This window comes from Thamnophis elegans, chromosome 12 (assembly GCF_009769535.1).
Source record: "Thamnophis elegans isolate rThaEle1 chromosome 12, rThaEle1.pri, whole genome shotgun sequence".
In the NCBI taxonomy this organism is placed as follows: Eukaryota; Metazoa; Chordata; class Lepidosauria; order Squamata; family Colubridae; genus Thamnophis; species Thamnophis elegans.
This window is the reverse complement of record NC_045552.1, coordinates 6,520,225-6,541,485: the sequence shown is the minus strand read 5'-3', so window position 1 is coordinate 6,541,485 and position 21,261 is coordinate 6,520,225. Positions and strand designations below refer to the sequence as shown.

Below are 21,261 nucleotides of genomic sequence, written 5' to 3'. Positions count from 1 at the left end.
ATATATATACATATATACATATATACATATATACATATATACATATATACATATATACATATATACATATATACATATATACATATATACATATATACATATATACATATATATATATATATATATATATATATATATATATATATATATATATACATATATATATATATATATACATACATACACACACTTAAAGTCACAACCCCTGGTATGCCCAAGTATGGGAGGAAGGTCACACTTCCACTCTCTGTCATTAGGCTCGTCACAAGAGACCATCCAGACAGAAACCCAATATTTTTTACTGTTGCCTTTTTGTTACATTTGTTATATTTATGCTGATAAATAAATAAAGGGAGACTAGGCCTCCTGGGAGGCAATGGAGCACAGGTTCGATTCCCAAACTTGGGTATGGCTAGCTGATGAGAGCTAAATAGCTTGAAATAGATCTACACTAGTCTCCCTTTATTTATTTATCAGCATAAATATAACAAATGTAACAAAAAGGCAACAGTAAAAAATATTGGGTTTCTGTCTGGATGGTCTCTTGTGACGAGCCTAATGACAGAGAGTGGAAGTGTGACCTTCCTCCCATACTTGGGCATACCAGGGGTTGTGACTTTAAGTATATACCTCCCACCCTGGCTGGCTGATAAGGAGTCGTTCTCTGTAGCTCAAATGGTTAACTCCCCGCCTGGGAGGCAATGGAGCACAGGTTCGATTCCCAAACTTGGGTATGGCTAGCTGATGAGAGCTAAATAGCTTGAAATAGATCTACACTAGTCTCCCTTTATTTATTTATCAGCATAAATATAACATATATATATATACATATACATACACACACACAGACAGATATAGATATAGATATAGATATAGATATAGATATAGATATAGATATAGATATAGATATAGATATAGATATAGATATAGATATAGATATAGATATAGATATAGATATAGATATAGATATAGATATAGATATAGATATAGATATAGATATAGATATAGATATAGATATAGATATAGATATAGATATAGATATAGATATAGATATATAGATATAGATGATATATAGATATATTTCCTCCCATATTTGGGCATACCAGGGATTGTGACTTTAAATATATACCTTTCTGTCTGGCTCAGCTGATAACAGAGGAGAGCCTGTGGCTTAATGGTCAACACATCTGCCTAAGATGCAATACAGCCCAGGTTCGAATCCCAGTAAGGGTATGACTAGCTGATGAGAGCTAAATAGCTTGAAATAGATCTATACTAGTCTCCCTTTATTTATTTATCAGCACAAATACAACACAAATGTAACAAAAAGGCAACAGTAAAAATATTGGGTTTCTGTCTGGATAGTCTCTTGTGACGAGCCGATGGACAGAGAAGGGAAGTAGTGAACTTCCTCCCATATTTGGGCATACCAGGGGTTGTGACTTTAAATATACATACGTATATGTATATGTATATGTTTATGTATATGTATATGTATATGTATATGTATATGTATATGTATATGTATATGTATATGTATATGTATATGTATATGTATATGTATATGTATATGTATATGTATATGTATATGTATATGTATATGTATATGTATATGTATATGTATATATACACACACAGATACATATATATTATGCACAACTGTAGGATCAGAAAAACATCCAAAACGATCCCAATGAATGAATGTAGGAATTAAGGTGAAACACAGTCTAGAGAGGAAAAGGTTCCAATTAGATATAAAGAATTACAGTAGGGTATAAAAATCAGCTTTAGAAGCCAAACTAAGCTTTGAAAAAGCAGAGGAAGATGTAGAGATGTAGTAAACAAGAAATCACAGCCCCATTTGACTGCTGAGCAAAGTTTATTTTGTGTAGATTTTCTAAGAACACCACTATCCTTCCTAATGAAATTGGGCTTCTGCCCTGCCTGAGTTTGCTATTTCTGGCAGCCAATCATTTGGGACCCAACATTCCACTCCACAACCTAATTGTTCAAAAACATTTCCCCAGTTGCAAAGCTGAGCAGTAGGTGGCTTCAGGAAAGGCAGCGGAGTTGACTTCTACCAACATGAGGGCAGCTGGAATTCTTGTCCTCTGTCTCTTCTCCTCCATCCTGTCAACAGGTAAGGAATTTAATTTCCTTGAAACTGAAATATAGAAACTTCAGGAAATTTCAGGAAAAGGATGGGAGGCAGGCAGGTTGAAGAAGCCTCTGGTCAATTGTTCTACTACAAATCAATTTGTTCTGCACCCATCTGAAGTTAGCACAGAACTGAAAAAAAAGACTTACAAATGGTCCTAACACTTTCAACAACGGCAGTATTCCCACAGCCAGGTATCAAATTTTGGGTGTGAAGCAGCTGGCATGTGCTTATATCCGTCGCATGTCTTAGGAAATATGATCCCCATTTGCAACCTTCCTGACCAGCAGCGTCAATAGGGGAAGGCAGATTTGCTGAACAGCCATGTGATTCACTTAATGACTGCAGTTATTAACTACCACAAAAAAGTTAGCAGTACAAAAAGGTGAATCTCTCTCTCAATCTCAACTTCCATTTCCACAAGCTGATCTCCTCTCCCACCATTCCACAGGTCCCCAGCAGAAAAACAACAACAGGGGAGACATGCTTAGTAAACCAGATTATAACAGGAGTCTTGAATGTAAATGCTAGGAGGAGTGAAAAACATAGAAGGGTGACACTGATCATTGGCATGACTATGTCTTTTATTTATAGTGACGTCTCTAAAGTGTCAAACATGTGTTGCCCTTGGAACTGAATGTGAAGAAGAGAATGTGAAGGTGGTGGAGTGCAAAGAAGATGAAGAATTTTGTTCTACTACAGTTGTCAATTGTACTTTATGTAAGTGAAAGTTGAGTTTGTTCTCAGGCATGTCCATCACTTGGTTTTTGCATCATCAAAGAATAACCTGCACATGTTTCTCATTTTTTATGTAAAATGTATATATTTATTAGAACATAGAAGATCAGAGTTAGAAGGGACCTTGGAGGTCTTCTAGTCCAACTCCCTGCTCAGGCAGGAGACACTAGATTAGACCATTTCAGACAAATGACTCTCCAGTCTCTTCTTACAACCTCCAGTATTGGACCATTCACAACTTCTCGAGAGAAGCCGTTCCACTGATTGATTGGTCTTATTGTCAGCAAATTTCTCCTTAGTTCTTGGTTGCATATATCCTTGCTTCTTATCCTGCCTTCAGATCCTTTGGAGGATACGTTAACCGCCAATTCCAGTGGCAGCCCCTCAAATATTGGAACACTATCATGTCACTGCTAGTCCTTCTTTTTACTAGACCTACCCAATTCCTGCAACTGTCCTTCATAGGTTTTAGCCTCCAGTCCCCTAATCATCTTTGTTGCTCTTCTCCGCACTCTTTCCGGAGTCTCAACATCTTTGCCGACATATGTCGCCCATTTCACTGTCAAACAACAGTAAAATGCTAAAATTTAGCATCTAGGTTGTACTAAAACATGGTTAGGTTTGGGACGTTCCTTCAATGACTTATCTTGGGGGTTCAAAGAGGGACAGTAGAATTGGAAATGTAATTTTTAAAACTTTGGTTAATTGACATGTACAAGGGGACAAGAGAGGACAAGTCATGAAACTTACATCCTGATGTAGCAATCTACACTTTGCCCTTTTGAATCTGCAACACAAATTGCAAGATAAACAGAAGGAGCTTACATGACTTTGTCACAATGGAACAGTCATCATTCTGCAAAAGCTCCAGATTCTGCAGTTGCCTGTGCTTATATGTTTCTTGGGAATAAATAAATCTTCAAAGGTGTCAACATCTATGTGAAAGACAGTGAGGTTTAGTAGCACAGGTAAAATTTAGGAGCCAGAAGATCAACATTCTTGTCTTTCCTCATTTGCAGAAGTTTAACTGGCCAGTTAATCTCTGCAGGTCCAAGAACTGGAATATTGGGATATGTGCTGGGTTGGAAGGAGGAAAACACAGCCATGGAAGTTCGCTCAAAAGTTTGGGTCGGTACACATTTCTTAAAGTGAAATAAACATGGTTCATACACAATTTGTCATTTTCTGCTGAGTTCCATATTTCTTTTTCTAATTCTCTTCTGCAGTCGAAATTCCAATGAGTTTAACTGTCAAAGAATGTGTTACTCGTGAGAATTGTTTTGAAGGCCTCTTTAGCAGCACAACAGTAGATAGTAGATTTGAAATAGCCAGAGGTAACTGTTGCCAGACTGATCTCTGTAATGCAGAAGTGCTTCCGTGTAAGTATCTACACCTTAATACAACTTTTTCAAACTCTACCTTTTTGCGCTTCATTTGATGGACGTAGTTTATATGATACCTATCACCTCCTCCAAGCTATAGACTCTGAGCGGCATACAATAATTCAATGAAAAGAAACATTACTATATGTAATGTAGTTACATGTAATATGTAGTTCTCCAGTTATGACCAAAATTATCCTGTCCATTATGAACTAATGTAGAACTGCTTCTGTGTAAGTATCTACACTTTAATACATTATTTTCCAACTCTAGCTTTTTTTAAAACTCTTGCTTGTTGCAAAGAATCTTGGGTTCCTTGATTCCATCCGAGCTGGAATTGAACTCAAGTATGTGAAAAGAATGTCAAGTTGGATAGACATTTAAAGGGTTAGTGGTGATCATGAAACTTTGCTAACTGGAAAATTTGCTTCCTCCAGTGGAAAATTATGAAGACTTTCAACCAAATGGGTTACTGTGCCCAGGCTGCTTTGCACTAGATGAGGATTCTTGTGAAGCCAATCAATCTGTAGCCTGCGTTGGCGAACAGGATCTGTGTTTTACGATAGCCTGTACCACAGTATCAGAATTTTGTGAGTAGACATTTCCTTCCTTCCTTTTTCTCTTCCTTCCTTCCTTCCTTCCTTCCTTCCTTTCTTCCTTCGTTCCTTCCATTTTTTTTTTATAAACAATTGGAAAATTGGAGATTTAATAGTGAATTAAGGAGTCCTTCGGGATAGGGTGGCCTATAAATTCAATAAATAAATAAATAAGTAGAGATTTGAATAACAGATGCTTGCGAGCTTTGCCTGAGTCAGCTAGAAATTTGGGCCAAAAATGTTGACTATCATGCTTTGAGACCACAGCTCAATAAAATAAGTGTTTTCTATTTTCAAAGTCCACAGAATCATCATAAAAATAAATTGCTATGACAAAGAAATTTGCATTCAGTATCTATTTCTTTAAAATTTATATAAACAAGGGTGTTCTGAATAAAATAGCTGTTTCTGATCCCTCCTGTCTTCCATACTGGATTCACTGAGTGGCTTTGTGATTCCCTTTAACAATCACAATCATTTGCTGAACACTCATGGCGGAAAAGTTTATAAAATCAGACAGGATGCCCTGAACTGCTTCAAGTAGGTCCCATAGGCAAGTGATTATAAAGTTCTTCCTGGAATATTTTGTCCAGCACAGAAAGAACAAACTGAGCAGCCTGAGAGAGAACAAGAAGCCATGGCATTGTGCCATCTATCGTGCAAATATTGATATATGCCCTTCCTTGCTTGGACTCCTTTTTCCCTCATAACATAAGTGAGAGCATCGGGTAAATTCAGGACAGGCTCAAAAAGTTAAGATGGCTGCCAGGATTGTGCAACTGACATATCTGCACCAGTGGTGGGTTCCTAAATAGTTTACTACCAGTTCGCTGTGAGAGAGCATTTTGGGCAGGCAAAGGTTTTTGAAAATGGCTCCCCCAAAGCCCTGTTTTTAGGGCATTCTTTGAGCCGTTTTCAGACTGTTTTCCACAGCCAGCGAAGACCAGCTGGCTGGCGTGCATCAGTGCACCATAAACCAGAAGAGCAGCTGACAACTGTGCACGTGCCCACAGAGAGGGTTCTACGTGTTACCTCTGGCACAGGTGCCATAGGTGCACCATCACAGGTCTACAACTTACACACAGCTCCCTTGCGCCATAAGCAACCAAGGACAGTCAAAATATCATTTAGCTCAGAAGGCTGCAAACCCAAGCCAAGTCCAAGATATCCAAGGTCTGCTTACTGAAAAAGTCTCCAATAATTTACCCCTTGTGAAAACTTCAGTCTGAAAAGTGCATGTAGTTCAAAATTGTCATCACATAGACTGCAAGCACAAGCATACTAACGGGCTAATTAGATGAAAACCAGGGGTCCATTTCAGCAGCCCTCCAGACCAAGGACAAGGCAGAATGGCAGATCCTCTTGTCTCAAACAAAGACAAGTTTAAACACAGGATGTTCAAAGGACAAGCAGAACGGCGAGAAAGTCTGAGCAGATGGGAAATTAGTCAAGACCTGCAAGCCATCGGAGAGGTTTTTTCCCCCCCAGTACAGTTAAAGCAGTTTATGGTAGGGTGGATAAAAAGCTATGCTTTTTTAAAAGTTTTTTTCAAAGTGGTTTTTTTAAAACTTTAAATTGGATTTTTTTTAAAATTTAAATGGGAGGTTTTGATTTTTATCAAATTTATTTTAATAAAATGCTTTGGAGAAAAAAAATCTATCTAAAGATAGTTTACTACTTGAGATACATTCATAACTTAGTTTATTCAGCATGAAATGGAGCTTAGTGATGTAGCATGAGGCTGTATTCAGTAGTCTGCAATATGGTGACTGTTGGTGAGCCAACAGCAGGTCAGAGGAGGAGCCACTGCGGGACAGAGATGACACCTGCCCTTTAAAAATCATGGTTTAAATCAAGTCAATTTAAATCGAGCCTTTTTACTCATGATTTAAATCAACTTGATTTCAATCAAATCCACCTTGGTTTAGGGTCCTTCTAAATCAGGATGCTCCCCTTGCTGACGTTGAGCCTGATCAAGGACCAGGAAGAACTGAAAAACACAGCCATTCAAAAAAAAAAACCTTTACTGCTGACTGTGCATGCATGACATACAAAGACAGTGATCTGGCTTCTAGATTCTAACTCCTCCTTACTGCTCTCTTCCTCTTCTGGGCCTGCCAGTTGCTCATATAAATCCTGTGCCTTCTCCAGATTATCAACTTTAATCCTTTTCTCCTGCCAAGTTGCCAGCATCCCTTCAGGAACCAACCACCTAAATAGTATATCCCATTTAACTAGTTGTATTGCTAAAAATCGATAGGCTCTCCATTGTTACCTCACTCTTCACTGAATTTGTTTCAGGGTTTGTATCTCCTTTCCTTTTTATATCATTGGTTCGTCTCTTACTATTCTATAAATTATATCTCTCACTTTTTTCCTGGCAAATTTAATGTGTGCTTCTCTAGGCAATTGGTGTCTTCTGGCATAATTTAGTGCTCACGCTGTAAATCTCATTCAACTCATTTAGTATCTCATGCTTGTCTCTTTGTAACAACTCTGCTATTATTTCTGTCATTATCCTTTGTAAATCTTCCTCTTTTGTTTTGGAATCAGAGATAGAATGCTGCCCTGTCCATTTCCAGATGGATGAGGGAGTCTTCTAAGTCTTTGTTTGATATTTTCATCTTTTTTTTCAACTAGCTCTAGTTTCTTCTCCGTTGGTTCTGTTCTTTTTTCTACCACTTTTATTGACTATTCACTTTTTCCCAGTGTTTGTTGTATTATTCCCATTTTATCGTCTAGTTTCTGTATATCATTTTTAACTTCATTTTTCATTTGACTCATCTCTGTTTTCATTTCATTCATTTCCGCTTTCAATTCACTGCGGTTTTTAGTTATTGCCTCTTGAAGGTTGATCATGGTTTCTTGAATGGCTTGCAATGTATCCTGCACATTTTGGATATTCGATGCTGTATTTTGTTTTTCCATTGTGGCCTTTGCTTTTGTTGACTTTTGGGATGCTGGAGAGGCAGTCGATACCATTATTGCTGGATTTACAGTTGTCTTTTTTCTGTCTTTCAATGATGCTGTTGTGATACTTGTCATCTCTTTTAAAATTTTATCTCATTCTTTTAATATAGAGTACATGTTGTCCCAAAGTTGCATCCAATATCTTAACTATTATTTTATTTCAACTTAACTTTTTCTATCAATATTCTTTTTTTATTTTTTGATCACAGACCTAAATTTGCTATTAATAAAATATATTCTGTTACACTAATTACTACTGATTGTATAATGTATTTGCTTTCCTGTTAAGTTTGTTGTTTTTAAATTAATTACTTTTAAATTTCTAAAAAGTTTTTTAAAGTAATTCCTTAATTTATCTTATTTTATCTATATTAATCCACAATCAGTTATCCTGTAGTGACGTAAGTAATATAAATATGTCTGTATATGTCTCTATATATCTCTAAATTATTCAATTACACCAAATGATAATAAAAAAGAAAGAAAAAACAAGGAAAGAGGAAGACAAAGAGAGGAAGCCTCAATATTTATTAATACCAACAGTGCTATATCTTAAAAGTGCAATTATTTCATTATATCCTTAGTGTAATTAATTAAATTAGGAACTTATAACTATATCTATCTATCTATCTACACAGAGAGAGAGAGAGAGAGAGAGAGAGAGAGAGAGAGAGAGAGAGAGACATAAACACACGTTTATAAGTTTCCCTTTCCTCAACTCCCTATGTAAGTTGCTCTACTCCTCTGTATGAGTTTTAATTGTCATCCTCAACTCCTGTTCCAGCTAATCAGCAGAGTTCTTCAAACTCACCCTTCAAGGTATGAATACTCCAGGAACCACAAATAATCTCACACTGCCTTCTCTAAACACAGTCAATCCACACTGCCATCATAATGTCTGCTAGAATCTTTCTCCTGTGCCTCCTTTCTTCGGTCATCTCAACAGGTAAGTAATGCCAGTGGTAAATATGGGAGGGAAGTGAAATTTGAAAAAAATTGGAATAAGTTGTTGTTAAGGATTCCTCCAAAATCGAGGAAGAACTTCAACCCAGGACTCTGGCTCTCAAAATCCCTGTTCAATGTAGTATTATTTTGTTCCAAAAAAGCTCAGTGGCTAAGACTCTGAGCTTGTCGATCAGAAAGGTTGGTGGTTTGGCGGTTAACAATTCCTAGCACTGTGTAACGGACAGAGGTGACTTGCTACCGGTTCTCACTGGTTCTGGCAAACTGGTAGTGGTATTTTGGCCTTGGTCACTGGAACTGGTAGCGACCCAGGCTGACCACACCCCTGAACTGGTCCCCTGGTCAGTCATGCTGTTACCTGCATGTTTTCACTATATTTTTCATGTTCTGCACATATGCAAAAGAATTTACAGTCAACTGTTTACAAAGACACAGCGTGTGCAAAGCATGCAGGTAGCGAACTGGCAGCAATCTCGGCAGCAACCCATGCCTGGTAATGGAGTGAGCTCCCATTACTTGTCCCAGCTTCTACCAACATAACAATTTGAAAGCATGTAAAAATGCAAGTAGAAATATAGGGGTAAAAATAGATTTCCTCTGTAGCAGGGGTGTCAAACTCAAGGTCCACCAGCCAGATCCGGCCCACAGAGTGCTTAGATCTGGCCTGCTGGGCCATCTTGGAAACAATGAAGGACCAGCCCATGGTACCTCTGCCAGGGAGAGCTCCATTTTCACTGGCAGAGGGCTGCAGGAGCCCATTGCAGCCATCAACAGAGCCCAGGTTAGCTGCGTACAGCCTCCCTGAGCTTCGCTTTCACTGTCAGAGGGCTGCAGGAGGTTATCATGGCCAAAAATGGAGCCTTGACAAGTGATGTTGAGCTAGCCACACCAGCGCCACTCACACACACCTGGACTCTTGAAGTCAAACAGAACCCTGATGCAGCCCTCAATGAAATCGAGTTTGACACCCATGCTATATAGTAGCCCAGTTACAACAGGAGTCAGTTCTTGCTTAACTTAACACATTGAGTTATGGATAATCCCAACAAGATTTAGCCACCTTGTTGCTTCACCATTGCAGTTGCCCCTTTTCCCATTTTTATTGTGCAAATGGATATTTCTTTGTGTGGGATTTGGTGATCACTCATGTCCTCCTACTCAAAAAAATTGCTCCCAAACACCCCACAAGAGACCCCACTAGTCAGTATAAAGCTGAGTGCCTTTGATAGTTGGGTGCAGGAAGGCAGTCAACTCGCTCTCCACACACAATGGCTCCTGGCTTTTTTGTCTACTTCTGTCTCATCTCTTCAGTCTTACTGACAGGTGGTGAGTACTGCTATTCAACACTGAGATGCTAGAGAGGTGGCGGAGGGAGGCTTCTTACATCTCTAGACAGGCAGATCACTGCTAAAATACCTCCAAAAATCTTTGGCTTTTTCTTTCTCTCTCTTTTGAAGATGGTAGTCCTGACAGGTTGGGTTTCTGCTAACTGTCGTTGGTCCTGGGTAACAACATGAATAGAACATCACTAGAACGTTATACAAATCTTTTGCTGCTTTTAATGTGCCTAAATATTTGTGCCACTCAGTAGGTGTGTATGCTTAAACATAGTTTCATACCATCAACGATGGAGGGTGTGGGGTACAGAAATGTGGAGATGGTTGCTGTTTTGTGAGCTGTGTCACAGAGGGTCTTCTCAGTAAATGAATGAGGAGGTGAATGAACAACCAGGTATCTGAGGGATAGGCTAAGATTTGGTTTCTTTCTGATTCTGAATGACCAATTATGGTTGTTTTGGTTGACTCTGTATTGGGAATTCAACAATATTAACAGGTATCCAGTCTGCTTGTTTTGAAGACTGATCTCAATCAATAATAAAAAGGGAATCTTATCTAAAGAGCTGAATATCTCCTTATGAAGGGTCACTTTTCCTATTCAAAAGATCAACGAATTTCTGATGTCCACAATTTTAGTCTCTTCCTTTCCCCTGCAACCTTCAAACTATTGGTAGACATGACTTAAGAGACACACCTGGAAAAAATATATGATGCTAATCTTTAACATCTAAAAAGGGTTTTTTAATTAATTAGTACATAATTTGGTTGGCTCTCTGTTGAACTGTAATCATTTTGCTTCTATCCTCTACAGTAACATCTCTACAATGCTATAAGTGTTTTACCACCAATGGACAATGTAGAAATGAGGACATGACATTGGTGGAGTGTGAACCTGATCAAACCCATTGCTCTTCCTTGACTCTCCGTACCACTTTCAGTGAGTGAAACATCTTTCAATTTAGCTGTCAGACAACATTATCATCTCAAGGGATAATTCAGTTTTCTTGAAGGTGGATGATGCCGTTGGCTTCAACTAATCTCAATGTACTCTGCCATTTTCAGTGGAGTGTGTTTGTTAGGAATATTTTGTAGAGAAATGTTGTTTTCTCTTGCTTTATCATGTACAGGGAAAATACTGGGGGATGGGGCCAAGTGGGAGAAGAAAGGGACCAAAAGTTCCTTCTAACTGTAGAGAAAAGTTTTCCAGAAGTTCACCAATCGAAGTAAATTGTTTCTTCATATCTGTGATAAATGGAGGCAATCAAGTTGAAGAACGTACAAGGTAATTCTGAGCATGAGCTGTGGTGGCGCAGTGGTTAGAGTGCAGTACTGCAGGCTACTTCTGCTGATTTCCGGCTGCGTACAATTTGGCTGTTCAAATCTCACCAGGCTCAAATCTCACTCATGAGCCTTCCAGCCTTCCAAGGGGGCTAAAATAAGGACCCAAATTGTTGGAGAAATATGCTGACTTTGTAAAGCGTTTAATGAGAGCTGGGAAGCACTGCAAAGCAGTATGCAAGTTTAAGTGCTATTGCTATTAATCTGCCAATCCCTTTGCATATTAAGGAAAAAGCATATAATCTTCCTGCCAGCTAACAACCATTTATTAATGGTTGGGATCTCAAATGAAATAGTTAAATAATCAAACTGCTTTGTTAAAAAAAAATTCTTTTTTCTTACACTCCCAACATTTCATCTCTTCACAGGCACTCCTCCAGTCAGTTACACTACTAAGACTTGTGTAAAGCCTGAGGAAGCTACTGATGGTTATTTCACTATAACTTCTGTAGAGGGAAGATACTTTGAAGTCATTCATAACAGTTGCCAGTCAGATGGTTGCAATATCTTTCCTTCTACTCGTAAGTAATTCAACTCAATGTCTGCCTGCAAAAAGGCAGAGAAAGTTAAACTTTACAATATTGTCGGCAGAGAGTCAGAAAGTAAGGGGGAGCAGATTTCACCCTGCCTGAGTGGCATGCAAGAGGACCTCTGCACATACACACACTTGTCTCCAGAAGTTCTAAATACTCCAACACTGGAAGTTTTAAAGAAGAGGTCGGATAACCATTTGTTTGAAATGGAATAGGGTTTCCTGCCTACGGAGTTGAATTAGAAGACCTTTAAGGCCCCTTCCAACTCTGTTATTCTATTCTATTCTACACACACACATACACACACACACACACACACACACCATGAGGAGATAAAATTTGAATGGAGCAAGAAACCTCCAGAAGGGAAGGGGTGAGGAAAGTTCATTAGTTGAGCAAGCCATTACTGGGTTAAATATAAGGTCATAAAAATAGGAGCTTTCTATAATTGGAGAACATGGCGGCCCAGCAACCCAGGACTCATTTTAAGGCTAGGGCTTAAAATTGGTCCAGAGTTTAAACAGCCCTTTTGAAGGGGAACTTCAGAGCATGCATCCACGTACATTTATAAGGGATAGGAGTGGGGCAGATGGGATGAGGTGTCATCTGTTCCTTTGCTAAAGAAGTAGGTGGGGTGACATGCTTGGTGGCTGGGATAAGCAGAAAGTCCAGCTCTGCCTTTAGATGCTAGGAGTACATATCCTCTCCTGGCTGGGAATTCTGGAAGCCAGGATGCAAAAGATCTTGAGATTTAATATGGGATGGTCTCCATGGAAACGTTTGACAATTTGGGGTTGCTTTCTGCAGTGCCACGTCGTGAGGAACTTAAACCCAATGGATATACATGCACTGGATCGTATACAAAACATGGTGATTCTTCCCAACCAGACAAGCCAGTTCTCTGTCTTGGCAATGAGAATCAGTGTGTACATGCTAATTTTGGCTTGCATACATGTGAGTAGAAGATCTTTCTTCCTTTATCTTTCTTGCTATTTCTTTTAATTAGAGATACCCGTAGGAAAGAGAAAAATGCAATTGAAGTCCTGGGATTAGAACCATGTTCTAGCCTCCATCTTGACTATTTGGCCAACCCAACTGACACTCCTGAAAGGATAGAGGGCCGTGGCCCACTACTGGGCCATAAGCCATTTAGAATCGGGCCACAGAAGCAGCAGTTAGGTCCACACACATCTCCATTTGCACAAGTACCGGGCGAATACACACATACTTTATTTATTCAAGCACAAATGGAGCGGTAGGCACTCCCTTGTTAACCACGCACAGGGAACCATCCTTTTTCCTCCTTCACCGGTCCACGAAGGTTGGGGAATCTACATCATCCCAGACAAAACTCTCCCTTGTTCTCACTAACAAAAAGAGGGGAGGAGAAAGTGCATTCCCTCTTGCGAGATTCTTTTACTATAACTTTTGAGTTTTGAGTTGATTTTAAGTTCTTCGTCTGGTCTCCTTGAAGGGCTGACAAGAGGACAGTGGCTATTTTGTGTAGCTACTTTGAGGGAGATGGATAGCTCCCTTGTGGCTCCTTTGGGGGTTAAGAAGAAAAATATCATTGTTTTTGTTCTCATAATCCAACCTCACGTGTCCTTATTCTTTCTTTTTCCTCCACAGTGGGATATATTAAAGAGGACGCAGTGATCCAAGCATGTGCAACAAGCAGTGTATGTTCCTACCCAATAGGAAAGACACAAATGGGCAACGGCATTGTAGAGTTCATGCTCACCAGGAAGAATTGTACCAGTGCTACACAAACATTTGATATGATGTTTTTTAAGATGTAAACGAAAGCCTTACTTCCCTTAGCGTTTGAAATTTGTAAACGTGGGAAGGAGTTTGGAGCTTTAGTTCTAAGAATTACAATGCTTTGGGGCTAAACATTCTTGGGAAATTGGTAGCAATTTAGGATATGGAGGTGCAGGCTAGCTCAGGGGTAAGTGGTCTTTCTTTAACAATCCATTTTCTCTTAAAATGGTCTTTCTCTAAATCGTAATGAAAATAAATTTTGGTGACAAAAGTATTTGCGTCTGTGTATTCTCCTAAGGGAAGTTTGAACACACACGAGAAGACAGCTTCAATAAACTACACATTTCCTCCTCTATTGTAATCCATTCTGGAGTCAGTTTAACTTGAACTCTTAGACCCTTTTCCTCTGGCATACTTCCATTCTTTTTGTTGTTGTGGTTGTTGTTATTGTTGTTTCGTGTTACATCCATTTTGTTACATTCCTTCTTGCAAAGATCATGCCAGTGTAGGTTCGGCCCGGTTTACCAACTATGTTTCCTAATGAAATATGGCTTCTGCCCTGCCTGAGTTTGCTATTTCTGGCAACCAATCATTTGGGATCCAACATTCCACCTCCACAACCTATTGGTCAAAAACATTTCCCCAGTTGCAAAGCTGAGCATTAGGTGGCTTCAGGAAAGGCAGCGGAGTTGACTTCTACCAACATGAAGGCAGCTGGAATTCTTGTCCTCTGTCTCTTCTCCTCCATCCTGTCAACAGTTAAGGAATATAGTTTCCTTGAAACTGAGATATAGAAACTTCAGGAGACTTCAGGAAAGGGGTGGAAGGCAGGCAGGTTGAGGAAGCCTCTGACAATTGTTCTACTACAGGCCCATTCATTCTGCGGCCATCTGAAGTTAGAACAGAACTGAAGAAAGTGATTTAAAAATGGTCATAAAACTTTCAACAATGGCAGTATTCCCACAGCTGGGTATCGAGTTTTGGGCATGAAGCAGCTGGCATGAGTTTATATCTGTTGCATGTCTTGGGACATATGATCTCCATTTGCAACTTTCCTAACCAGCAGCGTCAATGGGGGGAAGGCAGATTTGCTGAACAGCCATGTGATTCACTTAATGACTGCAGTTATTAACTACCAAGAAAAGGTTGTAAAATTGGGCACAACTCACAATGTTACTTAGCGACACAAGCTCCAGTCCCAATTGTGGTCTTACATCAAGGGCTACCTGTAGTGGTTTCAGGATCAATGACCATGTCTTAAAGAATATCAAGAGAGCCAATTTGGTTTAATGGCTGAAGGTTCGGGATTAGGAATGAATTGCTATGAGTTTAGTCATTCATGAGGAATACAAACTAGGCAAGTGACATTCGACCATTGGGCCAAAAACTAGGCAGGTGACTCTTTCTTTTTACTCATGATTTAAATCGACTTGACTTCAATCAAATCCACCCTGGTTTACGGTCCTTCTAAATCAGGATGCTCCCCCTTGCTGACGTTGAGCCTGATCAAGGACCAGGAAGAACTGAAAAACAATCTGGGCTGAACACTTTTCCAACCCACTCAATAGGCTGTCCACAGTTGGCCCTGATGTCTTGTAAGATGCAGCAGATCCTGTGGAATGGAGCAGGATGGAGTGCTAGCACCTGAGACCTGTTCAATCTGTTCTTCCCCTGCATGTGATCACATATTGTCCAGGGTCTTGAAGGAGGGAGTGTACCTCAGGTAATCCCTCTGATCTTCCCTCTAGACAGATGAAAAAGTCTCCACACAGCCATTCAAAAAAAAAATAACCCCTTTTACTGCTGACTGTGCACGCATGACATACAAAGACAGTGATCTGGCTTCTAGATTCTAACTCCTGATTACTGCTCCCTTCCTCTTCTGGGCCTGCCAATTGCTCATATAAATCCTGTGCCTTCTCCAGATTATCAACTTTAATCCTTTTCTCCTGCCAAGTTGCCAGCATCCCTTCAGGGACCAACCACCTAAATAGTATATCCCATTTAACTAGTTGTATTGCTAAAAATCGATAGGCTCTCCATTGTTACCTCACTCTTCACTGAATTTGTTTCAGGGCTTGTATCTCCTTTCCTTTGTATATTATTGGTTTGTCTCTTATTAGTCTATAAATTATATCTCTCTCTTTTTTCCTCGCAAATTTAATGTGTGCTTCTCTAGGCAATCGGTGTCTTCTGGCATAATTTAGTGCTTACACTGTAAACTTCATTCAACTCATTTAGGATCTCATGCTTGTCTCTTTGTAACAACTCTGCTATTATTTCTGTCATTATCATTTGTAAATCTTCCTCTTTTCTTTCTGTTACGTTTTGGAATCAGAGATAGAATGCTGCCCTGTCCATTTCCAGATGGATGAGGGAGTCTTCTAAGTCTTTGTTTGATGTTTTCATCTTTTTTTCAACTATCTCTAGTTTCTTCTCCGTTGGTTCTGTTTTTTTTCTTTCATTTTTATTGACTATTCACTTTTTCCCAGTGTTTGTTGTATTATTCCCGTTTTATCGTCTAGTTTCTGTATATCATTTTTAACTTCATTTTTCATTTGACTCATCTCTGTTTTCATTTCATTCATCTCCACTTTCAATTCACTGCGGTTTTTAGTTATTGCCTCTTGAAGGTTGATCATGGTTTCTTGAATGGCTCGCTGGAAAGGCAGTCGATACCATTATTGCTGGATTTACAGTTGTCTTTTTTCTGTCTTTCAATGATGTTGTTGTGATACTTGTCATCTCTTTTAAAATTTTATCACGTTCTTTTAATATAGAGTACATGTTGTCCCAAAATTGCATCCAATATCTTAACTTTTATTTTATTTCAACTTAACTTCTTTCCATCAATATTCTTTTTTTATTTTTTGATCACAGTCCTAAATTTGCTATTAATAAAATATATCCTGTTACACTTATTACTACTGATAGTATAATATATTTGCTTTGATGTTAAGTTTGTTGTTTTCTAATTAATTACTTTTAAATTTCTAAAAAAAATTATTTAATTCCTTAATTTAGCTTATTTTATATATATTAATCCACAATCAGTTAACCTATAGCAATGTAAGTAATATAAATATGTCTGTATATGTCTCTATATATCTCTAAATTATTCAATGATATCAAATGATAATAAAAAAGAAAGAAAAAAAGGAAAGAGAAAGACAGAGAGAGGAAGCCTCAATATTTATTTATACCAACAGTGCTATATCTTAAAAGTGCAATTATTTCATTATATCCTTGGTGCAATTAATTCAATTAGGAACTTATAACTGTATCTATCTATCTATCTATCTATCTATCTATCTATCTATCTATCTATCTATCTATCTATCTATCATCTATCTATCTATCATCTATCATCTATCTATCTATCTATCTATCTATCTATCTATCTATCTATCTATCTACCTACCTACCTACCTACCTACTTACCTACCTACCTACCTACCTACCTATCTATCTATCTATACACACACACACACACACACAGAGAGAGAGAGAGAGAGAGACACACACTTCTATTATATATATGAGGGAGCAGTATGGTTCCTCCCATATTTGGGCATACCAGGGGTTGTGACATATATATATATTTGTATATAATTGCAAGTTAATTGTTTAAATTCTATTTATCATAACCTACAAAATTCTCTTATGTATATCTTCCAATAAGCATTTCACCAAACTATTAACACAGACAATTCATTCAGCACCTTTTCTTTTACATTTTTTAAAGTTCTTGTTTAATTTACATTTCTGTTTAGTCTTTGTGATACTCTCCACACTATTCTGCTCTAAGAAGTTCTAGGTAGTTTCGGCACAGCTGTTGCATCAGCCTCTTCATCTTCCATTTTGCTGCTCACTTCTTTTTCTAACTATTATCAGCAATCCACCACCTCCAAATGCACCATAGTTCTCCAAATCCTCCGGTTTCTTCTTCTCCACTTGAGTCTGTATGTCTTAGAATCAGTTTGTGCTCTTTCTTGTTGTCTCCCATCCCAATTGCTTGCTTACACCATTTAGTTCTTTCAGGCCGGTCTTTTGCCTCTAAAAATTGCTCCCACCACTGTCACCTCTGCTAAATTACCGCTTGTTTATAGGGCTCTTGCCCATCTCTAGAGACTCACTGCTTTGCCCATTCTTCTCTGCGATCAATGGTGATTTTGAACCTCCTTTCTTGCCCCCTGCCCCCTTAATAGATTGGCATTACTTGACCCATAAACTTATGCTAAAGTTGAGGCCCATATCATGAACTAGAAGAGCCTAAATCAACTTTTCTTTCATCATCAATATGACAAACCGCCTTGCCTATCTTGATTTGAGGGCTGCAGGAGGCTGTCATGGCCAAAAACAGAGCCTTGACAAGTGATGTTGAGCTAGCCACGCCGGCTCCACTCACACACACCTGGACTCTTAAAGTCAAACACAACTCTGATGCCACTCTCAATGAAATCAAGTTTGACACCCATGCTATATAGTAGCCCAGTTACAACAGGAGTCAGTTCTTGCTTAACTTAACACATTGAGTTATGGATAATCTCAACAAGATTTAACCACCTTGTTGCTTCACCGTTGCATTTGCCCCTTTTCCCATTTTTATTGTGCAAATGGATATTCCTCTGTGTAGGATTTGGTGATCACTCATGTCTTCCATGCCACCCACTCAAAAAAATTGCTCCCAAACTCCCCACAAGAGACCCACCCTAGTCAGTATAAAGCTGAGTGCATTTGATAGTTGGGTGCAGGAAGGCAGTCAACTCGCTCTCCACACACAATGTCTCCTGGCCTTTTTGTCTACTTCTGTCTCATCTCTTCAGTCTTACTGACAGGTGGTGAGTATTGCTATTCAACACTGAGATGCTAGAGAGGTGGCGGAGGGAGGCTTCGTATATCTCTACACAGGGAGATCACTGCTAAAATACCTCCAAAAATCTTTGGCTTTTTCTTTCTCTCTCTTTTGAAGATGGTAGTCCTGACAGGTTGGGTTTCTGCTAACTGTCATTGGTCCTGGGTTACACCATGAATAGAACATCATTAGAACATTATGCAAATCTTTTGCTGCTTTTAATGTGCCTAAATATTTGTGCCACTCAATAGGTGTGTATGCTTAAACATAGTTTCATACCATCAACGATGGAGGGTGTGGGGTACAGAAATGTGGAGATGGTTGCTGTTTTGTGACCTGTGTCACAGAGGGTCTTCTCAGTAAATAAATGAGGAGGTGAATGAACAACCAGGTATCTGAGGAATAGGCTAAGATTTGGTTTCTTTCTTTCTAAATGACCAATTGTGGTTGTTTTGGTCGACTCTGTATTGGGAATTCAACAATATTAACAGGTATCCAGTCAGGTTGTTTTAAAGACTGATCTCAATCAATAATAAAAAGGGAATCTTATCTAAAGAGCTGAATATCTCCTTATGAAGAATCTCTTTTCCTATTCAAAAGATCAACTAATTTCTGATGTCCACAATTTTAGTCTCTTCCTTTCCCCTGCAACCTTCAAACTATTGGTAGACATGACTTAAGAGACACACATGGAAAAGAATATATGATGCTAATCTTTAACATCTAAAAAGGGTTTTTTAATTAATTAGTGCATAATTTGGTTGGCTCTCTGTTGAACTGTAATCATTTTGCTTCTATCCTCTACAGTAACATCTCTACAATGCTATAAGTGTTTTACCACCAATGGACAATGTAGAAATGAGGACATGACATTGGCGGAGTGTGAACCTGATCAAACCCATTGCTCTTCCTTGACTCTCCGTACCACTTTCAGTGAGTGAAACATCTCAATGGATAATTCAGTTTTCTTGAAGACTGGATGATGCCATTGGCTTCAACTAATCTCAATGTACTCTGCCATTTTCAGCGGAGTGTGTTTGTTAGGAATATTTTGTAGAGAAATGTTGTTTTCTCTTGCTCTATCATGTACAGGGAAAATACTGGGGGGTGGGGGCAAGTGGGAGAAGAAAGGGACCAAAAGTTCCTTCTAACTGTAGAGAAAAGTTTTCCAGAAGTTCACCAATCGAAGTAAATTTTTTCTTCATATCTATGATAAATGGAGGAAATCAAGGTGAAGAACATACAAGGTAATTCTGAGCATGAGCTGTGGTGGCGCAGTGGTTAGAGTGCAGTACTGCAGGCTACTTCTGCTGATTTCAGGCTGCCTACAATTTGGCTGTTCAAATCTCACCAGCCTTCCAAGGGGGCTAAAATGAGGACCCAAATTGTTGGAGGAAATATGCTGACTTTGTAAACCGTTTAAAGAGAGCTGGGAAGCACTGCAAAGCAGTATGCAAGTCTAAGTGCTATTGCTATTATTCTGCCAATCCCTTTGCATATTAAGGAAAAAGCATATAATCTTCCTGCCAGCTAACAACCATTTATTAATGGTTCGGATGTAAAATGAAATAGTTAAATAATCAAGCTGTTTTGTTAAAAAAAAAATCTTTTTTCTTACACTCTCAACATTTCATCTCTTCACAGGCACTCCTCCAGTCAGTTACACTACTAAGACTTGTGTAAAGCCTGAGGAAGCTAATGATGGTTATTTCACTATAACTTCTGTGGAGGGAAGATATTTTGAAGTCATTCATAACAGTTGCCAGTCAGATGGTTGCAATATCTTTCCTTCTACTCGTAAGTAATTCAACTCAATGTCTCCCTGCAAAAGGGCAGAGAAAGTTAAACTTTACAATATTGTCGGCAGGGAGTCAGAAAGTAAGGGGGAGCAGATTTCACTCAGCCTGAGTGGTATGCAAGAGGACCTCTGCACATACACACACTTGTCTCCAGAAGTTGTAAATACTCCACACTGGAAGTTTTAAAGAAGAGATCGGATAACCATTTGTCTGAAATGGAATAGGGTTTCCTGCCTACGCAGGGAGTTGAAATAAAAGACCTTTGAGGCCCCCTCCAACTCTGTTATTCTATTCTATTCTATTCTACACACACACACACACACACACACACACACACACCATGGGGAGATAAAATTTGAATGGTGCAACAAAGCTCAGGGAGGCAAGCGGTGAGGAAAGTTCATTAGTTGAGCAAGCCATTACTGGGTCAAATATAAGGTCATAAAAATAGGAGCTTTTTATAATTGGAGAACATGGGGGCCCAGCAACCCAGGACTCATTTTAAGCCTAGGCCTTAAAATGGGTCCAGAGTTAAAACAGCCCTTTTGAAGGGGAACTTCACAACATGCATCCACGTACATTTATAATTGTTAGGAATGGGGCAGATAGGATGAGGTGTCATCTCTTCCTTGACTGAAGAAGTAGGTGGGGTGACATGCTTGGTTGCTGGGATAAGCAGAAAGTCCAGCTCTGCCTTTAGATGCTTGGAGTACACATCCTCTCCTGGCTGGGAATTCTGGAAGCCAGGATGCAAAAGATCTTGAGATTTAATATGGGATGGTCTCCATGAAAACGTTTGACAATTTGGGGTTGGTTTCTGCAGTGCCACGT

The 21,261-nt window shown here is 39.0% G+C and overlaps 3 protein-coding genes across 4 annotated transcripts in view; all 3 read left to right on the top strand.

Moving 5' to 3' along the window:
* The first annotated feature begins 1,998 nt into the window (after positions 1–1,998).
* Positions 1,999–8,713, top strand: LOC116515288 (phospholipase A2 inhibitor and Ly6/PLAUR domain-containing protein-like). Of its 2 annotated transcripts, none has more exons than XM_032227229.1 (5): positions 1,999–2,140; positions 2,753–2,878; positions 4,123–4,275; positions 4,716–4,868; positions 8,629–8,684. In XM_032227229.1, the coding sequence occupies exons 1-5, from the start codon at positions 2,086–2,088 to the stop codon at positions 8,667–8,669; spliced, it is 528 nt and encodes a 175-aa protein (XP_032083120.1). In that variant the 5' UTR covers positions 1,999–2,085; the 3' UTR covers positions 8,670–8,684. The 2 variants fall into 2 exon arrangements, with proteins under 2 accessions (XP_032083120.1, XP_032083121.1); XM_032227230.1 differs by lacking the exon at positions 1,999–2,140 and adding an exon at positions 3,916–4,024 and having other exon boundaries at positions 2,805–2,878; positions 8,629–8,713.
* LOC116515286 (phospholipase A2 inhibitor subunit gamma B-like) lies at positions 8,712–14,037 on the top strand. Its single transcript, XM_032227227.1, has 5 exons — positions 8,712–8,790; positions 10,956–11,081; positions 11,851–12,003; positions 12,823–12,969; positions 13,645–14,037. The coding sequence occupies exons 1-5, from the start codon at positions 8,739–8,741 to the stop codon at positions 13,812–13,814; spliced, it is 648 nt and encodes a 215-aa protein (XP_032083118.1). The 5' UTR covers positions 8,712–8,738; the 3' UTR covers positions 13,815–14,037.
* A 5,184-nt stretch (positions 14,038–19,221) lies between these two features.
* LOC116515287 (phospholipase A2 inhibitor and Ly6/PLAUR domain-containing protein-like) overlaps positions 19,222–21,261 on the top strand; it is a 3,276-nt gene continuing 1,236 nt past the window's right edge. Inside the window, exons 1-3 of the mRNA XM_032227228.1 lie at positions 19,222–19,564; positions 20,276–20,428; positions 21,254–21,261. The exon at positions 21,254–21,261 is cut by the window's right edge and continues 139 nt beyond it. Coding sequence (XP_032083119.1) covers positions 19,498–19,564; positions 20,276–20,428; positions 21,254–21,261 — 228 coding nt within the window. The 5' untranslated portion in view covers positions 19,222–19,497. The remainder of the gene's footprint in view (positions 19,565–20,275; positions 20,429–21,253) is intronic.